Source organism: Lipophrys pholis (assembly GCF_963383615.2).
Source record: "Lipophrys pholis genome assembly, chromosome: 1".
Classification (NCBI taxonomy): Eukaryota; Metazoa; Chordata; class Actinopteri; order Blenniiformes; family Blenniidae; genus Lipophrys; species Lipophrys pholis.
Genome location: NC_137635.1, coordinates 54,989,341 through 55,003,934, shown reverse-complemented (window position 1 = coordinate 55,003,934; position 14,594 = coordinate 54,989,341). Strand labels below are relative to the sequence as shown.

The window sequence follows — 14,594 nt, the reverse complement described above, 5'->3', positions numbered from 1 at the left end:
TTAGGTTAAATCTGCCCAGCCGCGGTGCAGACACAGTCCAGCGTACAGCGGCCGAGTGAAGGAGGTTTCCACTCTGTGGAGGAGAGTCATGGTTTTTGAGACCTTGTAGAAGGATAAGGTACCTGCGCTGTGATCCAGGTCCACTGCCAGGATGGAGGGTGGAGGTCCTGGGATGACAGTCAAGGCTCCGTTATGTCTGAACATGCACAGGAAGCAACCGACCTCCAGTGACCACCACTGGTCTTCGCTTCCAAATCCTGATTTCACTGGAAAATTGTCAGTGTCACGGTAAAGTAGAGCGACGGAACATCGTCCTCCGATCTCCAGCTCCCAGTACCGACGTCCAGTCAGACTGTCTTTACTCAGGATCCGTGGACAGCCTCCGGTCCTCTCTGGCTTTCTGCAGCTGCACTTCTCACCGCTCAGATTTGCGACCCATCTGTTGTCCGACGCCACCGTCAGATTTGGGCTTGCAGTTTCTGGATCGAGGGACATTTTGTGTAAATGCTGTAAGAATTGTTTTCTGGTCTTTGGCTCTGCTTTAGGACGAGTCAGTGTGACTTTTGAAAAGTTGTTTGAGAAGATTTCAGTCACCATATCCCAAGACGCTGACAGAGTTGCTTCTATGTTCAAAGAGGCCAACAGACGATCTGGATTCAGTTTGGTGTGGGGATGTGAGATTCTCGTTTCACTGAATCGGAGCGGTGGGGGGAACTTCCTGAGGAACTGGATATCATCTTCAGTGTGCAAGAGCTTCTTCAGCTCCTCCTGTCTCTTCTTCAGCTCAGCGATCTCCTGCTCCAGCTTCCTCTGAAGCTCTTGGACTCGACTCGACTCGGCTTCCTGCTGGTTTCTGATTTGCTGTTTCAAAGTGGAGCTCATGTTCTGGATGTAGTGGATGAACTGGGTGGAGATGCTCTCGGTGGTCCTGACGGCTGTGTCTGCAGAGTGAAGGATGTCCTCCAGCTCCTGTTGGAGCAGCTTCACGTCTTCCTCTCTGGCCTGGATTCTCTGCTGGATGTCTCCTGAACTCACCTCCAGCTCTCTCTGCCTCTCCGTCCTCTCGGCTGCAGCCGACGCCGTGTCGTGGTCTCGGTGTCGGTCCAGAGAGCAGAGGAAGCAGATGCTCTGCCGGTCGGTGCGGCAGAACATCTTCATGGGCTCGCGGTGAGCGGAGCACACGTTCTCCTGGAGCTGCCCGCACGGCGCCACCAGCTGGTGTCTCTTGAACGAAGCCACTCGGTGGTGAGGCTGGAGGTGTTGCTGGCAGTAAGAGGCCAGACACGTCAGGCAGGACTTGACGGCTTTCAGTTTCCTCCCAGAGCAGAAGTCACAGGCCACATCCTCCGGCCCGGCGTGGCAGAGAGCATCCGGAGCATCCGGAGCATCCGGAGCATCCGGAGCGGCCGGAGCGGCGTGGAGTCCGCTGGGCCTCAGCTCCTCCAACAACTGGGCCAGCAGTCTGTTCTTCACCAGGACGGGCCTCGGACTGAAGCTCTGCCTGCACTGAGGGCAGCTGGAGGCTCCTCTGCTCTCCTCCTGGTCCCAGGAGCCTCTGATACAGGCCAGGCAGTAGTTGTGTCCACAGGGAAGAGTCACCGGCTCCTTCAGGACGTCCAGGCAGACGGAACAGCAGAACTTGTCTTCATCCATCTCATTTCCTGGCTGCGCCATCTTCCCTCCTGTGTTTGCAGTCAGAGGAATACTTTCACTTTCTCTGAGGAGCAGAGCCCCGCCCTCTGAGGGAAACCCGACTTCTGCTCATGTTCTGGGGCTCCAGCAGGTGGCGCTGCATGTCACCATGTTTAACCATCCAGATGCCCACAGATCAACAACCACTGTAACCTGAGATCTCTCTGTCTCTGTTAGACCAACGATGTGCGGCTGGTGATTCGGTGTTTTGGAGGTAAAATGTGATTGTTTTTTTTTAATCTTGAAGAAGATCAAATCTGAATAAAAAGTAAAAACTGCAGAGGAAAAAAAACATCTAATATCAAAACATAAAGCAGAAATAAGGTCATATTTGTATTGCAGGCAAGCCAGGGTGTAAACATAGTTATAATTCAAGACCAGTTATTTCAGCTTCTGGAGTCAGAAGAACTTGATGAACTAACTCATGCTCATGCTTTACTCTAAGATTACATGTACATGTGACAGTGCAAGAGACTTAACTCTTTATAAAACACTCTAAAATATTTGTAAGTTTCTATACAGCAGGACTTTAATGTCTGTATTGAGAAAAAATGACAATTAAGTCTCTTGTAAAGTTGAAAAATGTTTTTAATACTATCTACTCTCATTTTAAAATCTTACAAAAAGGTAGAAAAAAAGCCCTGACTGTTAATCTCTCCTCTTCAGCTCCAAAAGCCACTACTTCAGTTTTATCTTTGTTTAGCTGCAGAATATTTTGGCACATCTAAAGGTCACCCTGTTCGATCTCCTCACTCTTTGTTTTAATTGGACTATGGTCTCCTGGTGAGAGAGTGAGGTAAATCTGTATCATCTGCAGAGTTATAATCACACATTCTGTTCTTGTCCTAAACCTGAGCCAGATGTTCTGTTAAACAGAAGTGGGCCCAGGATGGAGCCTGGAGGAACTCCCTGTTTCATTTTGTTGAGCTCAGACTTGAAATCATGGACGCTCCCGTCCTTCAGATAGGATTTAAACAAGTCTAGAGTCAAATGAAGCACTGAGATCAGTCAAAACCAGAAAAGACTGTATTTCCATTATTGAGCATGATTGAACAAATACAACAGGTTGAATCGTATTTATGAAGAATAATTGAGGGAGAATATTTGGAATGTGTGTCTTATCCAGTCTGTGATTATTTGTATTTTTTTTCACGTTTAAGATTTTTTTTAATGTTTGAGATAAATGTGTACTGCAGTAGTTTTTGAGTGTCACTGTCCCAATGATCGTTTTCATCAGAACTAACTAATGAACTAGTGTGGTGTTTATACTGTTATCAGAAATAATACCAATAACATTACCTATCCTGACAATTAGCACCACTATGTGTTCCTATATTGTTGTATTTCTTTCAGCTTTTCATGCACAAGTGACCAAATATGTTTATTTACCAGATAAAAGGTTGTAATAGTAATAGTAATAGTAATAGTAATATTTTCTGATGAGCAGCATGAAAAGTTGTGAGACACAAAAAGACCACTAGGGGGCGACGGAGCTCCACTGGAGCTTTCTACATGTTGGCCCACTGAACCACCACAAGGCAGGAAGATGAAGCTTTTAAGAAAGCAGTTTGACGAGTTTGGAAATATTAATATAAATATCTGTATTAAAGGGTTTTCTGTGGAGAAGAAATCACAAGCTCTCCTTGAGTAAAAGACTGAAAAAATACTTTGGTAAAAGTAGAAGTACTCATTAAGGAGAAGACTCAGGAGTGACCTGTGGTGAAGAAATCCTCGTTTGTTCTGAGAGCGAGCGACACTGTCCCACAAAGGGTCAAAGGTCACTGCTGTTTACTGGATCTGCACGTGTTTGATCAAAGTGCTCAGTGTTTTAAGACGACGTCAGAGTCCGGGGATGTGGTCGGGATTGAAGGTTGACCTTCGCCAGCTCCTCTGGTCGTGAAGAGTCCACGTCATCGCTGTTCTGGCTGGGTGGTGTTCTGGCTGGGTGGTGTTCAGGCTGGGTGGTGTTCAGGCTGGGTGGTGTTCTGGCTGGGTGGTGTTCTAGCTGGGTGGTGTTCTAGCTGGGTGGTGTTGTGGCTGGGTGGTGTTGTGGCTGGGTGGTGTTGTGGCTGGGTGGTGTTCTAGCTGGGTGGTGTTCTGGCTGGGTGGTGTTGTGGCTGGGTGGTGTTCTGGATGGGTGGTGTTCTAGCTGGGTGGTGTTCTCGCTGGGTGGTGTTCTAGCTGTGTGGTGTTCTAGCTGGGTGGTGTTCTAGCTGGGTGGTGTTGTGGCTGGGTGGTGTTCTGGCTGGGTGGTGTTGTGGCTGGGTGGTGTTCTAGCTGGGTGGTGTTCTGGCTGGGTGGTGTTCTGGCTGGGTGGTGTTGTGACTGGGTGGTGTTCTGGATGGGTGGTGTTCTAGCTGGGTGGTGTTCTGGCTGGGTGGTGTTGTAGCTGGGCAGTGTTCTAGCTGGGTGGTGTTCTATCTGGGTGGTGTTGTAGCTGGGCAGTGTTCTATCTGGGTGGTGTTGAAGCTGGGTGGTGTTGTAGCTGGGCAGTGTTGTAGCTGGGTGGTGTTGTAGCTGGGTGGTGTTGTAGCTGGGTGGTGTTCAGGCTGGGTGGTGTTCTATCTGGGTGGTGTTGTAGCTGGGTGGTGTTCTAGCTGGGTGGTGTTGTAGCTGGGCAGTGTTGTAGCTGGGTGGTGTTGTAGCTGGGTGGTGTTGTAGCTGGGTGGTGTTCTAGCTGGGTGGTGTTGTAGCTGGGTGGTGTTGTAGCTGGGTGGTGTTCTAGCTGGGTGGTGTTGTAGCTGGGTGGTGTTCTATCTGGGTGGTGTTGTAGCTGGGTGGTGTTCTATCTGGGTGGTGTTGTAGCTGGGCAGTGTTGTAGCTGGGTGGTGTTCTATCTGGGTGGTGTTGTAGCTGGGCAGTGTTGTAGCTGGGTGGTGTTGTAGCTGGGTGGTGTTCTATCTGGGTGGTGTTGTAGCTGGGCAGTGTTGTAGCTGGGTGGTGTTGTAGCTGGGCAGTGTTGTAGCTGGGTGGTGTTGAACTAGTAGAAAGTTGATGTATTAATGGATTAAATTCTTTCTACAGGAAACAAGTGAATCAAAAGGACGACGAGAATGAAACTCTGGATTGTTTTCGTTGCTCCAACTTTTCAAACTGGAGGAGAAATGAAGGCGCCACATGTTGACGGCGACTCTGGAGTCCTCGCCGGCGTGAGCGGGACTCTTTAGTGTCTTCAGTCCTTCATGTCCTCCTCTCAGAGTTTCTGACGGATTTAATTGCGTCTGCAGGCGCCGCCCGCCGGTCGGAGCTCGGTTGGTTCAATCCTCCCAGAGGATCCGGTTTTATGTTCTGATTCTGTGCCGCTTCCATAAGTTTAACTGGAAAACTTCAACAGATCTGCATTTCAGAGAGAAGAACACGGTGAAGACGTCACTTCCTAAAGTCTCGCTTCCTTTTTCTTTTTAGACAAACCAGATTTCAGAGGGAAATAGAGCCTTTTATTCTCCAGCTCCTCTTTGTCAAGAGGAAACGGATCGTTTTTGTGTTTTCGTTTCACATTTCGACGGCAATATTTTGAAAACGATGTCAGATGACATGGAAATGGAAGAAACGGTGAAAACCGTGTGGTTAGTGAGGAAGTTCATAGTCTGAAGCTTCCACCCGTCTGAATCTCTGCTGGACCTGAATAAAATGAAATAAAATTAAATAAAATAAAATGAAATAAAATAAAATAAAATAAAATAAAATAAAATTAAATTAAATTAAATTAAATTAAATTAAATTAAATTAAATTAAATTAAATTAAATTAAATTAAATTAAATTAAATTAGTTAATTCAACACTGTGTAATTTAATTTAATTAAATTTAATGTAAAAACATTTTTAAATTTAATTTAATTTAATTTAATTTAATTTAATTTAATTTAATTTAATTTAATTTAATTTAATTTAATTTAATTTAATTTAATTTAATTTAATTTTGTTGAACTGAATCCAGTTCCAGAGCGACAGGTCAGTCACGGTATCATCAGATGTTGGATTTCTTCATTTCCATGAAAATGAAGTTGTGATTCAATCGGTTGTTTCCAGAAAAACGAACGTGGGCTGGAGAAAGTGAAGCTGGCGACTCTTCTCCTCCACAGCAGGTCCAGATTGTAGCTCCGGCTTCATAATCAGCTCACCAGCAGGCGACACAAAGAGCTGCTCTGCAGGAGCGGCTGTGTTTCCCTGAAGTTCCCGGGTCATGGTGGGACCTCCTGAGCCTCTGAGGTGGACGAGGACTTCTGTGAAGATCTGCACACTGTGGACCGAGTACACACCGAGTCTTTGCTGTGGATCAGGACTGACGTTCTGCTCTAGTTGACAATAAGAGTCATGAGATCAGTTCTACAAACCTCTATGTCGTCGCTCTACATATATAATCTGTCAGGAAACGTGAGCAGGAAGCAGAGCAGCTGAAGAATCGGAGCAGTTCTTCCTTCAGCTGCTCCTGTCAGAGTCTCCAGAGAAGATCACCTCCACCTCCACCTCCACCTCCACTGACCTCCATCCTCTGCTTCTGCTGTTCCTCCAACCGTGTCCTTCACTTCATCCATCACTCTTCTCTGAGCTCTTCCTCTCCTGCCTTCAGCTCCATCTCCAACATCTCCTTTATCTCCATCCACCCCATCTCCACCCGCAGCCTCTCTGCTTCCTCTTCAGACTGTTCTTCCTTCAGCTCTTCAGACTCAGCCTGGGATTAGAGGACGACCCCCCCAAACTCATTACAGCCCAAACACTAAGCGATGGCGTGGCCAGCAGCTATTAAGACGAGGTGAAGGTTATCTGTGTGGCGGCCGCAGCATAAATAATGAGCTAAAGCGAGCTGCGTCTCGAATTCTGCTCATTGTCGCTTGTGACATTCAGAGCGACGCTGCCTGCTGAGATTAAAAAAGTCGCAGCGTCGTCGAGCCGCACAAGTTAGTCAGAGGAGCCGACAGCCACTCAGTCTTCAGTCCACTTTGGGCCCCGTTTCCATGACAACGAGTCAAGTGAAAACACGTTGTTGTTGCATTTGAAATCTTGAAATACAATTTTAAGATCTAGATTTAAGATCACATTGTAGAATGAAGCGCTAAAAATGAGTGAATAACTTTCTAAACAAACTAGAACTACACTCGGTAGAGCGCAGACCTACGCCAACGCCGCATCTGTCACCATGGCAACCAATAGATTACAGGTTACTGATCCACCACTGCTTCCATCATCTGTCCTGGTCGTTTGAATCGCCTCATGTTGTCACTGTTTGACACTGATGTACACATTTTACTATTTCCATGTAAACTCCCCCTGACCTTTGACCCCAACCGCTAACCAGGGTGGTGATGTCACTGCACCATGTGACACATCAGAGGATATGGAATTGAAAAACGGAACATTTTGGCGTTGGTTTGACAACAATCGGATTAAAACTGATCGCATGAAGGCAAGAATAAGTTTCTGGACCTTTTTGTGACCGAGACCTTGACCTTTGACCTTTGACCTTTGACCTTTGACCCGCCTGCCTCTTTACCGGGACCATCCCTGGATAACGACAAATCAACAACGGCTCATCTTGATTAATATTTAGGGCAATTTTTTGATTAATCAACGACTAACTTAAAAAAGAATCAAATGGTTTATTTGTGTTCGTTTTATTTTGAATACAACTCAGGAGCCAAACAATAAAAGCTCACCTGTACCATGACAAATGTAAAGGAAATATTACCAGATTAATGAAATGAAGCCAAAAAACTAACAAAATTTGCAAATTGTATTTCAATAAAAATATATACAGTATGGCCCCCTTTCTTAAAACACAACTGCCAAACAGTCTAAATAGCTTCTTCATCATCCAAAGACATATAGAGACAGATAAAAAGTACTGATTATCTCGTTGTTTCATCAATAATCATTTATCTGTTTCAGAGTATTGAGCCACTCAATTTATGTTTCTTTAAAATCAGCCCAGAAACTGATTTTATTTTAGAACAATGGCTGGAAAACGACTCTATTTAGTGAAAATCCATCAATGATATTTGCTCATTGTCACATGATGTCGGTATAATTTAGCGGTTAGCGACACTTCGTGATGACCCGCCCTCCTCTCCTCTGATTGGCCGGTCATCGCTCATCTTTTGGGTTGTGTATTCTTGTAGTTAGTTTTCTTGTTTGCTTTAACCAGGTTCCATATCTTCTGCCTCCTGTTGATATTTGATTTTATCATTCTTTGGATGGGATGTCCTACACAGTTTGTGTAATAATTGTGTAGTGTTGTATTGTAATTATGAAAATGTAAAACAATATAATCTAAAAAAAAAGAAAAAAAGAGGAAATGATGACTTTATTGGGGGATGTAATGCCGCATTATGAAATAATGGTGCAATATGTAATAATAATAATAATAATAATAATAATAATAATAATAATAATAAATGTTCATCTCATTATGTAATAAACGTATTACTTTGTAATAACTTGTTACTTTGTATTAACTTGTTACTTTGTAATAACTTGTTACTTTGTATTAACTTGTTACTTTGTAATAACTTGTTACTTTGTAATAACTTGTTACATATGGCAACAGTTTTTGTTTGTCATGAGTCGAGAACACTCAGCACTTCCACCGCTCATCCCACAAATGCATTCACCTCAAAAACTAAGTACACTTTTTTTTTGCCAATAAGAAAAATTGTAAAAGAAAAACCAACAATCATCAAAATTCTAATTTCCTTTTTTTTTGTCTGCAATGTTCAGAATGAAAATCATAAAAGCGAACAACATTTTTAACCCTGTGACCTTCTCTTGTAGTCCCACACAAATAAATAAATAAATAAATAAATAAATAAATAAATAAATAAATAAATAAATAAATAAATAAATAAATAAATAAATAAATAAATAAATAATAAAGGACTGTTTGAAGCTGCGGGTCCTCGTCCATCAGACAGGGGGCGCTGCAGCTTCCCTCGACTTCACACAATTAAAGGTAGAATTGTGTGTGTGTGTGTGTGTGTGTGTGTGTGTGTTGACCGTAACGTGGGCTGACAGGAGACTCAGGCTCTCAATAAGTACTTCGTACTCGGAGTGATTTTCTTGAACCGTCAGAACTGAAACTCCACAAACAACCTGCTTAGAAAAAGAAGACGATTTGAGTTGAAATGTAATTTTTATCAGAGTTGAGGTGTCAGAGTGAGTAAACTTTACTTAATTTTCATGAATCTGAGTATTAATAATCCTGAGGGTTAGGGTTATTGTTAGGGATATATTTAGGGTTAGGGGGGGGCTGGGGGGCTGGGGGGGCTTGTCAGCATGTTTTGGGGAACATGGGAGGAAACCCACTCACACACAGGGAGAAGATACAAACTCCACACAGAAAGTCTCCAGGTGGGATTTGAACTCACAAACATCTTGCTGTGAGGCTGTGAGGCTGTGAGGCACTAACCACTGCACCACCGTGCGCCACAGGTTACTGATGGGTTGGAGGTGACGGGTTTGGACAGATGACATCACTTCCTGTTGGCGGCGGTTAGTGGATCAGACAGGAAAACATTCTGACACCAGGTGTGACGGCGCGACTCCGACTGCTGGATTCAAGTGTGGTAGTGGGGTTAGGGTTAGGGAAAGAAAAATAGAGGAGGGAGAAAGAAAAAAGAAAGAAGAGAGAAAACAAAAGAAAGAAAAAAGAGAAGAAAGAGGAAAAAGAAGTGAAGAAAGAATAAAAAACCAAACAAACCAAGCATTAATAATCATATAAAACCGTCTCAACACCAAACAGAAGACCTGCAGGTTCCAACAGTTCAGGATACTGTCTCCAGTACAAATGAGAAAAACTGCAGTTTTTCAGCAGAAAGGGAGGAATTGATCTTTCTGCTCTGTCAGATGTGTGTGGCAGGGAGCAGATGGAGGAAGACTCCTCCTCTTCCTCCTCCTCTTCCTCCTCACTGAGGATCTGCAGAGTTGAAGATGTGATCCAGTTCATTTGGTCGTCAGTGAAAAGTTCTTGTGTCTCTCTGAACACCAGCGTTCTCCTGTAGCCACGTTTCCTCTGGAGAACCGTGCTGAAGGAACAGTGGTACCATGATTGGGCTCCAGATGAATCAGAATAAGAGATTATAGAATTTATTCATTTTTACATCGACTGAAAATTTGAAGGGATTTATCTTGATTTGTAAGAGAAACACAACATGCAGTGAATGGAAACGGGTCGTATGGTTCTGATTATTGACTGATTGAGTCTTCTTTTTTTGTTTTGTTTGTTTTGTTATGTTCTGTATGTCCAGTGTAGCAGAACCTTCTGGACCATTCAGGGGACAGAGTGTAGCAGAACCTTCTGGGGACGGAGTGTAGCAGAACCTTCTGGACCACTCGGGGGATGGAGTGTAGCAGAACCTTCTGGACCACTCGGGGGACGGAGTGTAGCAGAACCTTCTGGACCACTCGGGGGACGGAGTGTAGCAGAACCTTCTGGACCACTCGGGGGACGGAGTGTAGCAGAACCTTCTGGACCACTCGGGGGACGGAGTGTAGCAGAGAATGAAAATGTGTGAAATATTTCAAGAGGTTCTGGTTTTTTGCTCTTTTTTTATTTTATTCTGTGACGGAGTCTCACTCTGCCTCTGGAAAACACGCTTGTTCTCCGCTGAGTGACCAGCGAAGGGAAACGTTGGACTCCGTCACAGAGACCCCCCACACCCCCCCCCCCCCCCCCCACCACCACCCCCCCCCCCCCCCCACCACCCCCAACCCCCCCACGCCTCCTCCGTCCCAATTAGCACGTTGAGCGCCGGCGGCGGCTCTGTCAGCTCTGATCAAACAGCTCGTCATCTCGGAGACGAACAGAGAGACGAGTAGAGAGACGAGTAGAGAGACGAGCAGAGAGACGAGTAGAGAGACGAGCAGAGAGACGAGCAGAGAGACGAGTAGAGAGACGAACAGAGAGACGAACAGAGAGACGAGCAGAGAGACGAGCAGAGAGACGAGCAGAGAGACGAGCAGAGAGACGAGTAGAGAGACGAACAGAGAGACGAACAGAGAGACGAGCAGAGAGACGAGCAGAGAGACGAGTAGAGAGACGAGTAGAGAGACGAGCAGAGAGACGAACAGAGAGACGAGCAGAGAGACGAACAGAGAGACGAGCAGAGAGACGAGTAGAGAGACGAGTAGAGAGACGAACAGAGAGACGAGCAGAGAGACGAACAGAGAGACGAGCAGAGAGACGAGTAGAGAGACGAGTAGAGAGACGAGCAGAGAGACGAGTAGAGAGACGAGTAGAGAGACGAGCAGAGAGACGAACAGAGAGACGAGCAGAGAGACGAGCAGAGAGACGAGTAGAGAGACGCGGCTCCTCGCCTGCAGGTCGAACTGAGAACTGAGTGGAGATGAACGACCACACGATGTTTGGCAGAGCGTCGCCTCCCGATGCTGCTCGTTACTACGACGCTCTGTTTAGGAGGGATTTCTTACTTGAAGCTGCTTTTAGTGGAGGGACTCGGTACGCCAGAAACCCTCATTTAACTTCAACAAAGGAGGGGAAAGAAGAGGTGGAGCAAGCAGCCAACAAAAAAACCCAAATCCACAATCCTGGAGCGGAAGGAAGGTAGAAACCACCGGGACACGAAGGACGCTCAAGATAAACCACTGCCACCAGGTGCAGACGATCACACAGTCAGACAGGAAGGCCATCATATAAAGACTCGTTTCCGTCACTTTCTCAGCTTTTATTTTGATTCTGTCAGAAATTCAACCACATGACAAACAAATATTCACTTTGGTAGATAAAAATGTACCAGGACGAATTAATCCAAGTCGATCCAAAGGTTTGATGAACAAGTGTTGGGAGGATCGAATCAAGACTTTTCTTCTGGAAATCCTCGGATCAATCATAGACAAAGAGTATTAAAGTCCAGAGCTCTGAAGCGTTACATTCACATCAAGGAAAACTGACCAACACTCTTTATCCATCATTTTTGTAGAGCAGGACATTCATGGTGTCTCAATACAAACAATAAAGACACGAGAATCGGCCTCGTGTCGGCAGACGTCACATGGAACCGGCCGACGCTCAGCGACTCGTAGACCAACTCTCAAAAAATAAACAGGTTTTTTTTTTTTTGAATTTTCGTTCCAGAAAACTTTTGTGTTTCCACAGCGACGTTTCAAAACAGAAACACTGAAAACAATGTAGGTGGTCCCAGGAGAACAAGGACTGGGAGTCATGACACCGCGGGGGAAGCTTTGCTCTGATTGGCTCTACTGAGCAGAAGAACTACTAGTTACTACCAAGGCGGTGACCCAAACCAGCAGCAGCTTGTCGGAAAAGTTTCATTTTCCTTGTTTCCATGGACACAGAGCATTTTCCAAAAGTTGCCTTTTCCCATTTCCATTGAGACGGAGTTGGTTTATTTTTTTAAAAAGGTGCGTTTCTGCCCGTTTCCATGGAGACGGAGCAGTAGTTTTCAGTGACTCTGACCACCGTTGTCATGGAAACGGACAACCAGAGCGCTATGAAGGTTGAGCGTTTTTTTACACAGTGGTGTAAACGTGGCCTTGACCTCGTCACGTTACTGCTGAGCAGTTTTTTCTCCTCAGTTCCTGTTTCTGCAACGATTCGACTGAAGCAGGAAGCCGAGTGGAGGTTTGGTCCAGATACGAGTCTTTACAGTTTAAAGTGACTCCAGGACTCAGACACGTTTCAGCAGAGCGTCTCTCCTCAGAACGGCCAAACTCACATTAATACAGAAGAACCGACAGATTTTTAAAGTTACCTTGAAAGTTCTCAATCGTTACAAGGCTGTAAAATGTAAATAAATCCAGATAATCTAGTATTTGTCCCGATTTGTTCCTCCGTTAAATCCTTTCTTCAAACTTCGCTTCATCATATGGCTCTGAATTCTTTATGGATTTTTCTATTCCTGATATTTCACTCTGTGTTTGTTTTCTTATTTCTAAATACTTTACCATAGTTTCGAGAAGAGCTACAGAAATATAGTTACTACCATTATCATTAGTAGTAATCATAAAAGGCTTCAATCATTTTAAATGTTTGTCCAATTAAAATACTTCGATTTATTTCTTATAGTTGTTGAAAAAGACTAAAAAACAAAAAAACAATTATGATGAATTGCTCATTAGTTATCATGATGTTAGTATTGTTTTCAGTACCTTAATGATACTACGAAGGATTGTTTTAAAATAAATAAATGTTTTCAAACTCTAAGAAGATCTGGAGCTGAACTCCAACATGGTGTTCCTCAGGTTCCTAACCTGGGCCCACTCTTAGTACCATCTGATGTTATGCTGATGATACTCTGTTGTATTTATTCAAACTGGAGATTAAAGGTGAAGCAAGCCATCATTTTCTTTCTGGTCTTTTAGTTAATCCCACCGTGTTGTTGAATTCAGAGTTATACTTTGTCTGAGTTTATTTTCCCAGAGTTCCTCTAAGCAAGGCTGCAGCCAGCGGTGGGGAACCCTTGTGTTCGTCATGCAGTATTAAAATGTCTCCGGGACGCCGAGCGGTCTTGTTTACTGGCCGACTCTCGTCGTGGCTCAAGTAACGTGTCACCCGGTTTCGATTCACGACAGTCGAACACAACAACTGACAGAACAAATAAAACACAAAGGCTTTTTTTTTTCTTTTTGATTCAAATTTACGACGAGCGCCACGAGGAAAAATGAGAAAACGGCAAACGGTGACCAGGTCATGCAGCTGCTGCGTTACGCCGGCGGCACCACGAGAACCGGCTGCTCCTCCCGAGACAGAAGAGGAATAATCTCCTTCTTAATCTCCTCCTCACTCCTTCGGTCCGCCGCTCAGACTGGAGACGAGCGGCGGGTGTCCAGACGCTTCAGCCGGAGGCCATTGGACCGGCGGCAGGCTGGAGGAAGCAGAACAAATCGCCGATCCTCCTTCAGGCTGAGCGGCAGTTCAGTACAAAGGACCACAAAAGCGCCGGACAGCTCAGACAAAAGGTTCTAACAGAATTATTTCTCCTCAACAACGAAGTCATGAGAGCCACTCGACCCTGAAGCTTCCAGAAGATTCAGCCGAGGAACGACAGCTCAGGAACGACGCAGCTGAAGATCCCTGATGTGACGTACCGGAGGGGCTGGATGTCCTGACGGGAACCTGAAGGGAACCTGAAGGGAACCAGACCGGAACATGACTGGAACCTGATAGGAACCTGACTGGAACCAGACAGGAACCTGAAGGGAACCAGACCGGAACCAGACTGGAACCAGACTGGAACCAGTCAGGAACCTGAAGGGAACCAGACTGGAACCTGAAGGGAACCTGACTGGAACCAGATCGGAACCAGACTGGAACCTGACTGGAACCAGACCGGAACCTGACTGGAACCTGACAGGAACCTGAAGGGAACCAGACCAGAACCTGACTGGAACCTGATAGGAACCTGACTGGAACCAGACCGGAACCTGACTGGAACCTGAAGGGAACCAGACCGGAACCAGACCAGAACCTGACTGGAACCTGACTGGAACCTGACTGGAACCTGATAGGAACCTGACAGAGACACATTTCTGCTTCCTTCAAACACTAATGGACAAACTAAAAGCAACAGGCTTTTTCAAAAAGTTGTCTTTAAACTCTAAGGACCCGTTTACACAACCAGGTTTCAAGTATAAACAAATCATTTCAGAGAAGTTTTGCGTTTACACGGCAATGTAATGGAAATGTCAGTTTCCACGGAAACGGCAGAAACACTGTAATCACCCGAAACGTTGTCATGGACATGGGGCCAAAGAAGAATTGTTTCCCTTATGTTTTAAAATACCTGGTTTAACACCAACTGTTCAATGTATTAACTTTTTGTTTAACATCTAATTAAGGTTTAAGAATTCCTGACGGACATTACAAACATCTATAACATTTTCAGTATTCCAAACATAAAAGATAATCGGAATAATTTTCTTTCTCTTTT

General features: G+C 45.0%; 1 protein-coding gene across 1 annotated transcript; it reads right to left on the bottom strand.

Annotated features, from left to right (window-relative positions):
• On the bottom strand, window positions 1-1,674 carry LOC308115890 (tripartite motif-containing protein 16-like; the record flags this gene model as incomplete). The annotated part of the gene is made up of 1 exon (XM_080473733.1): window positions 1-1,674. One exon carries the CDS (start codon window positions 1,672-1,674, stop codon window positions 1-3), a length of 1,674 nt encoding a protein of 557 aa, XP_080329859.1.
• Between the last annotated feature and the right edge of the window lie 12,920 nt (window positions 1,675-14,594).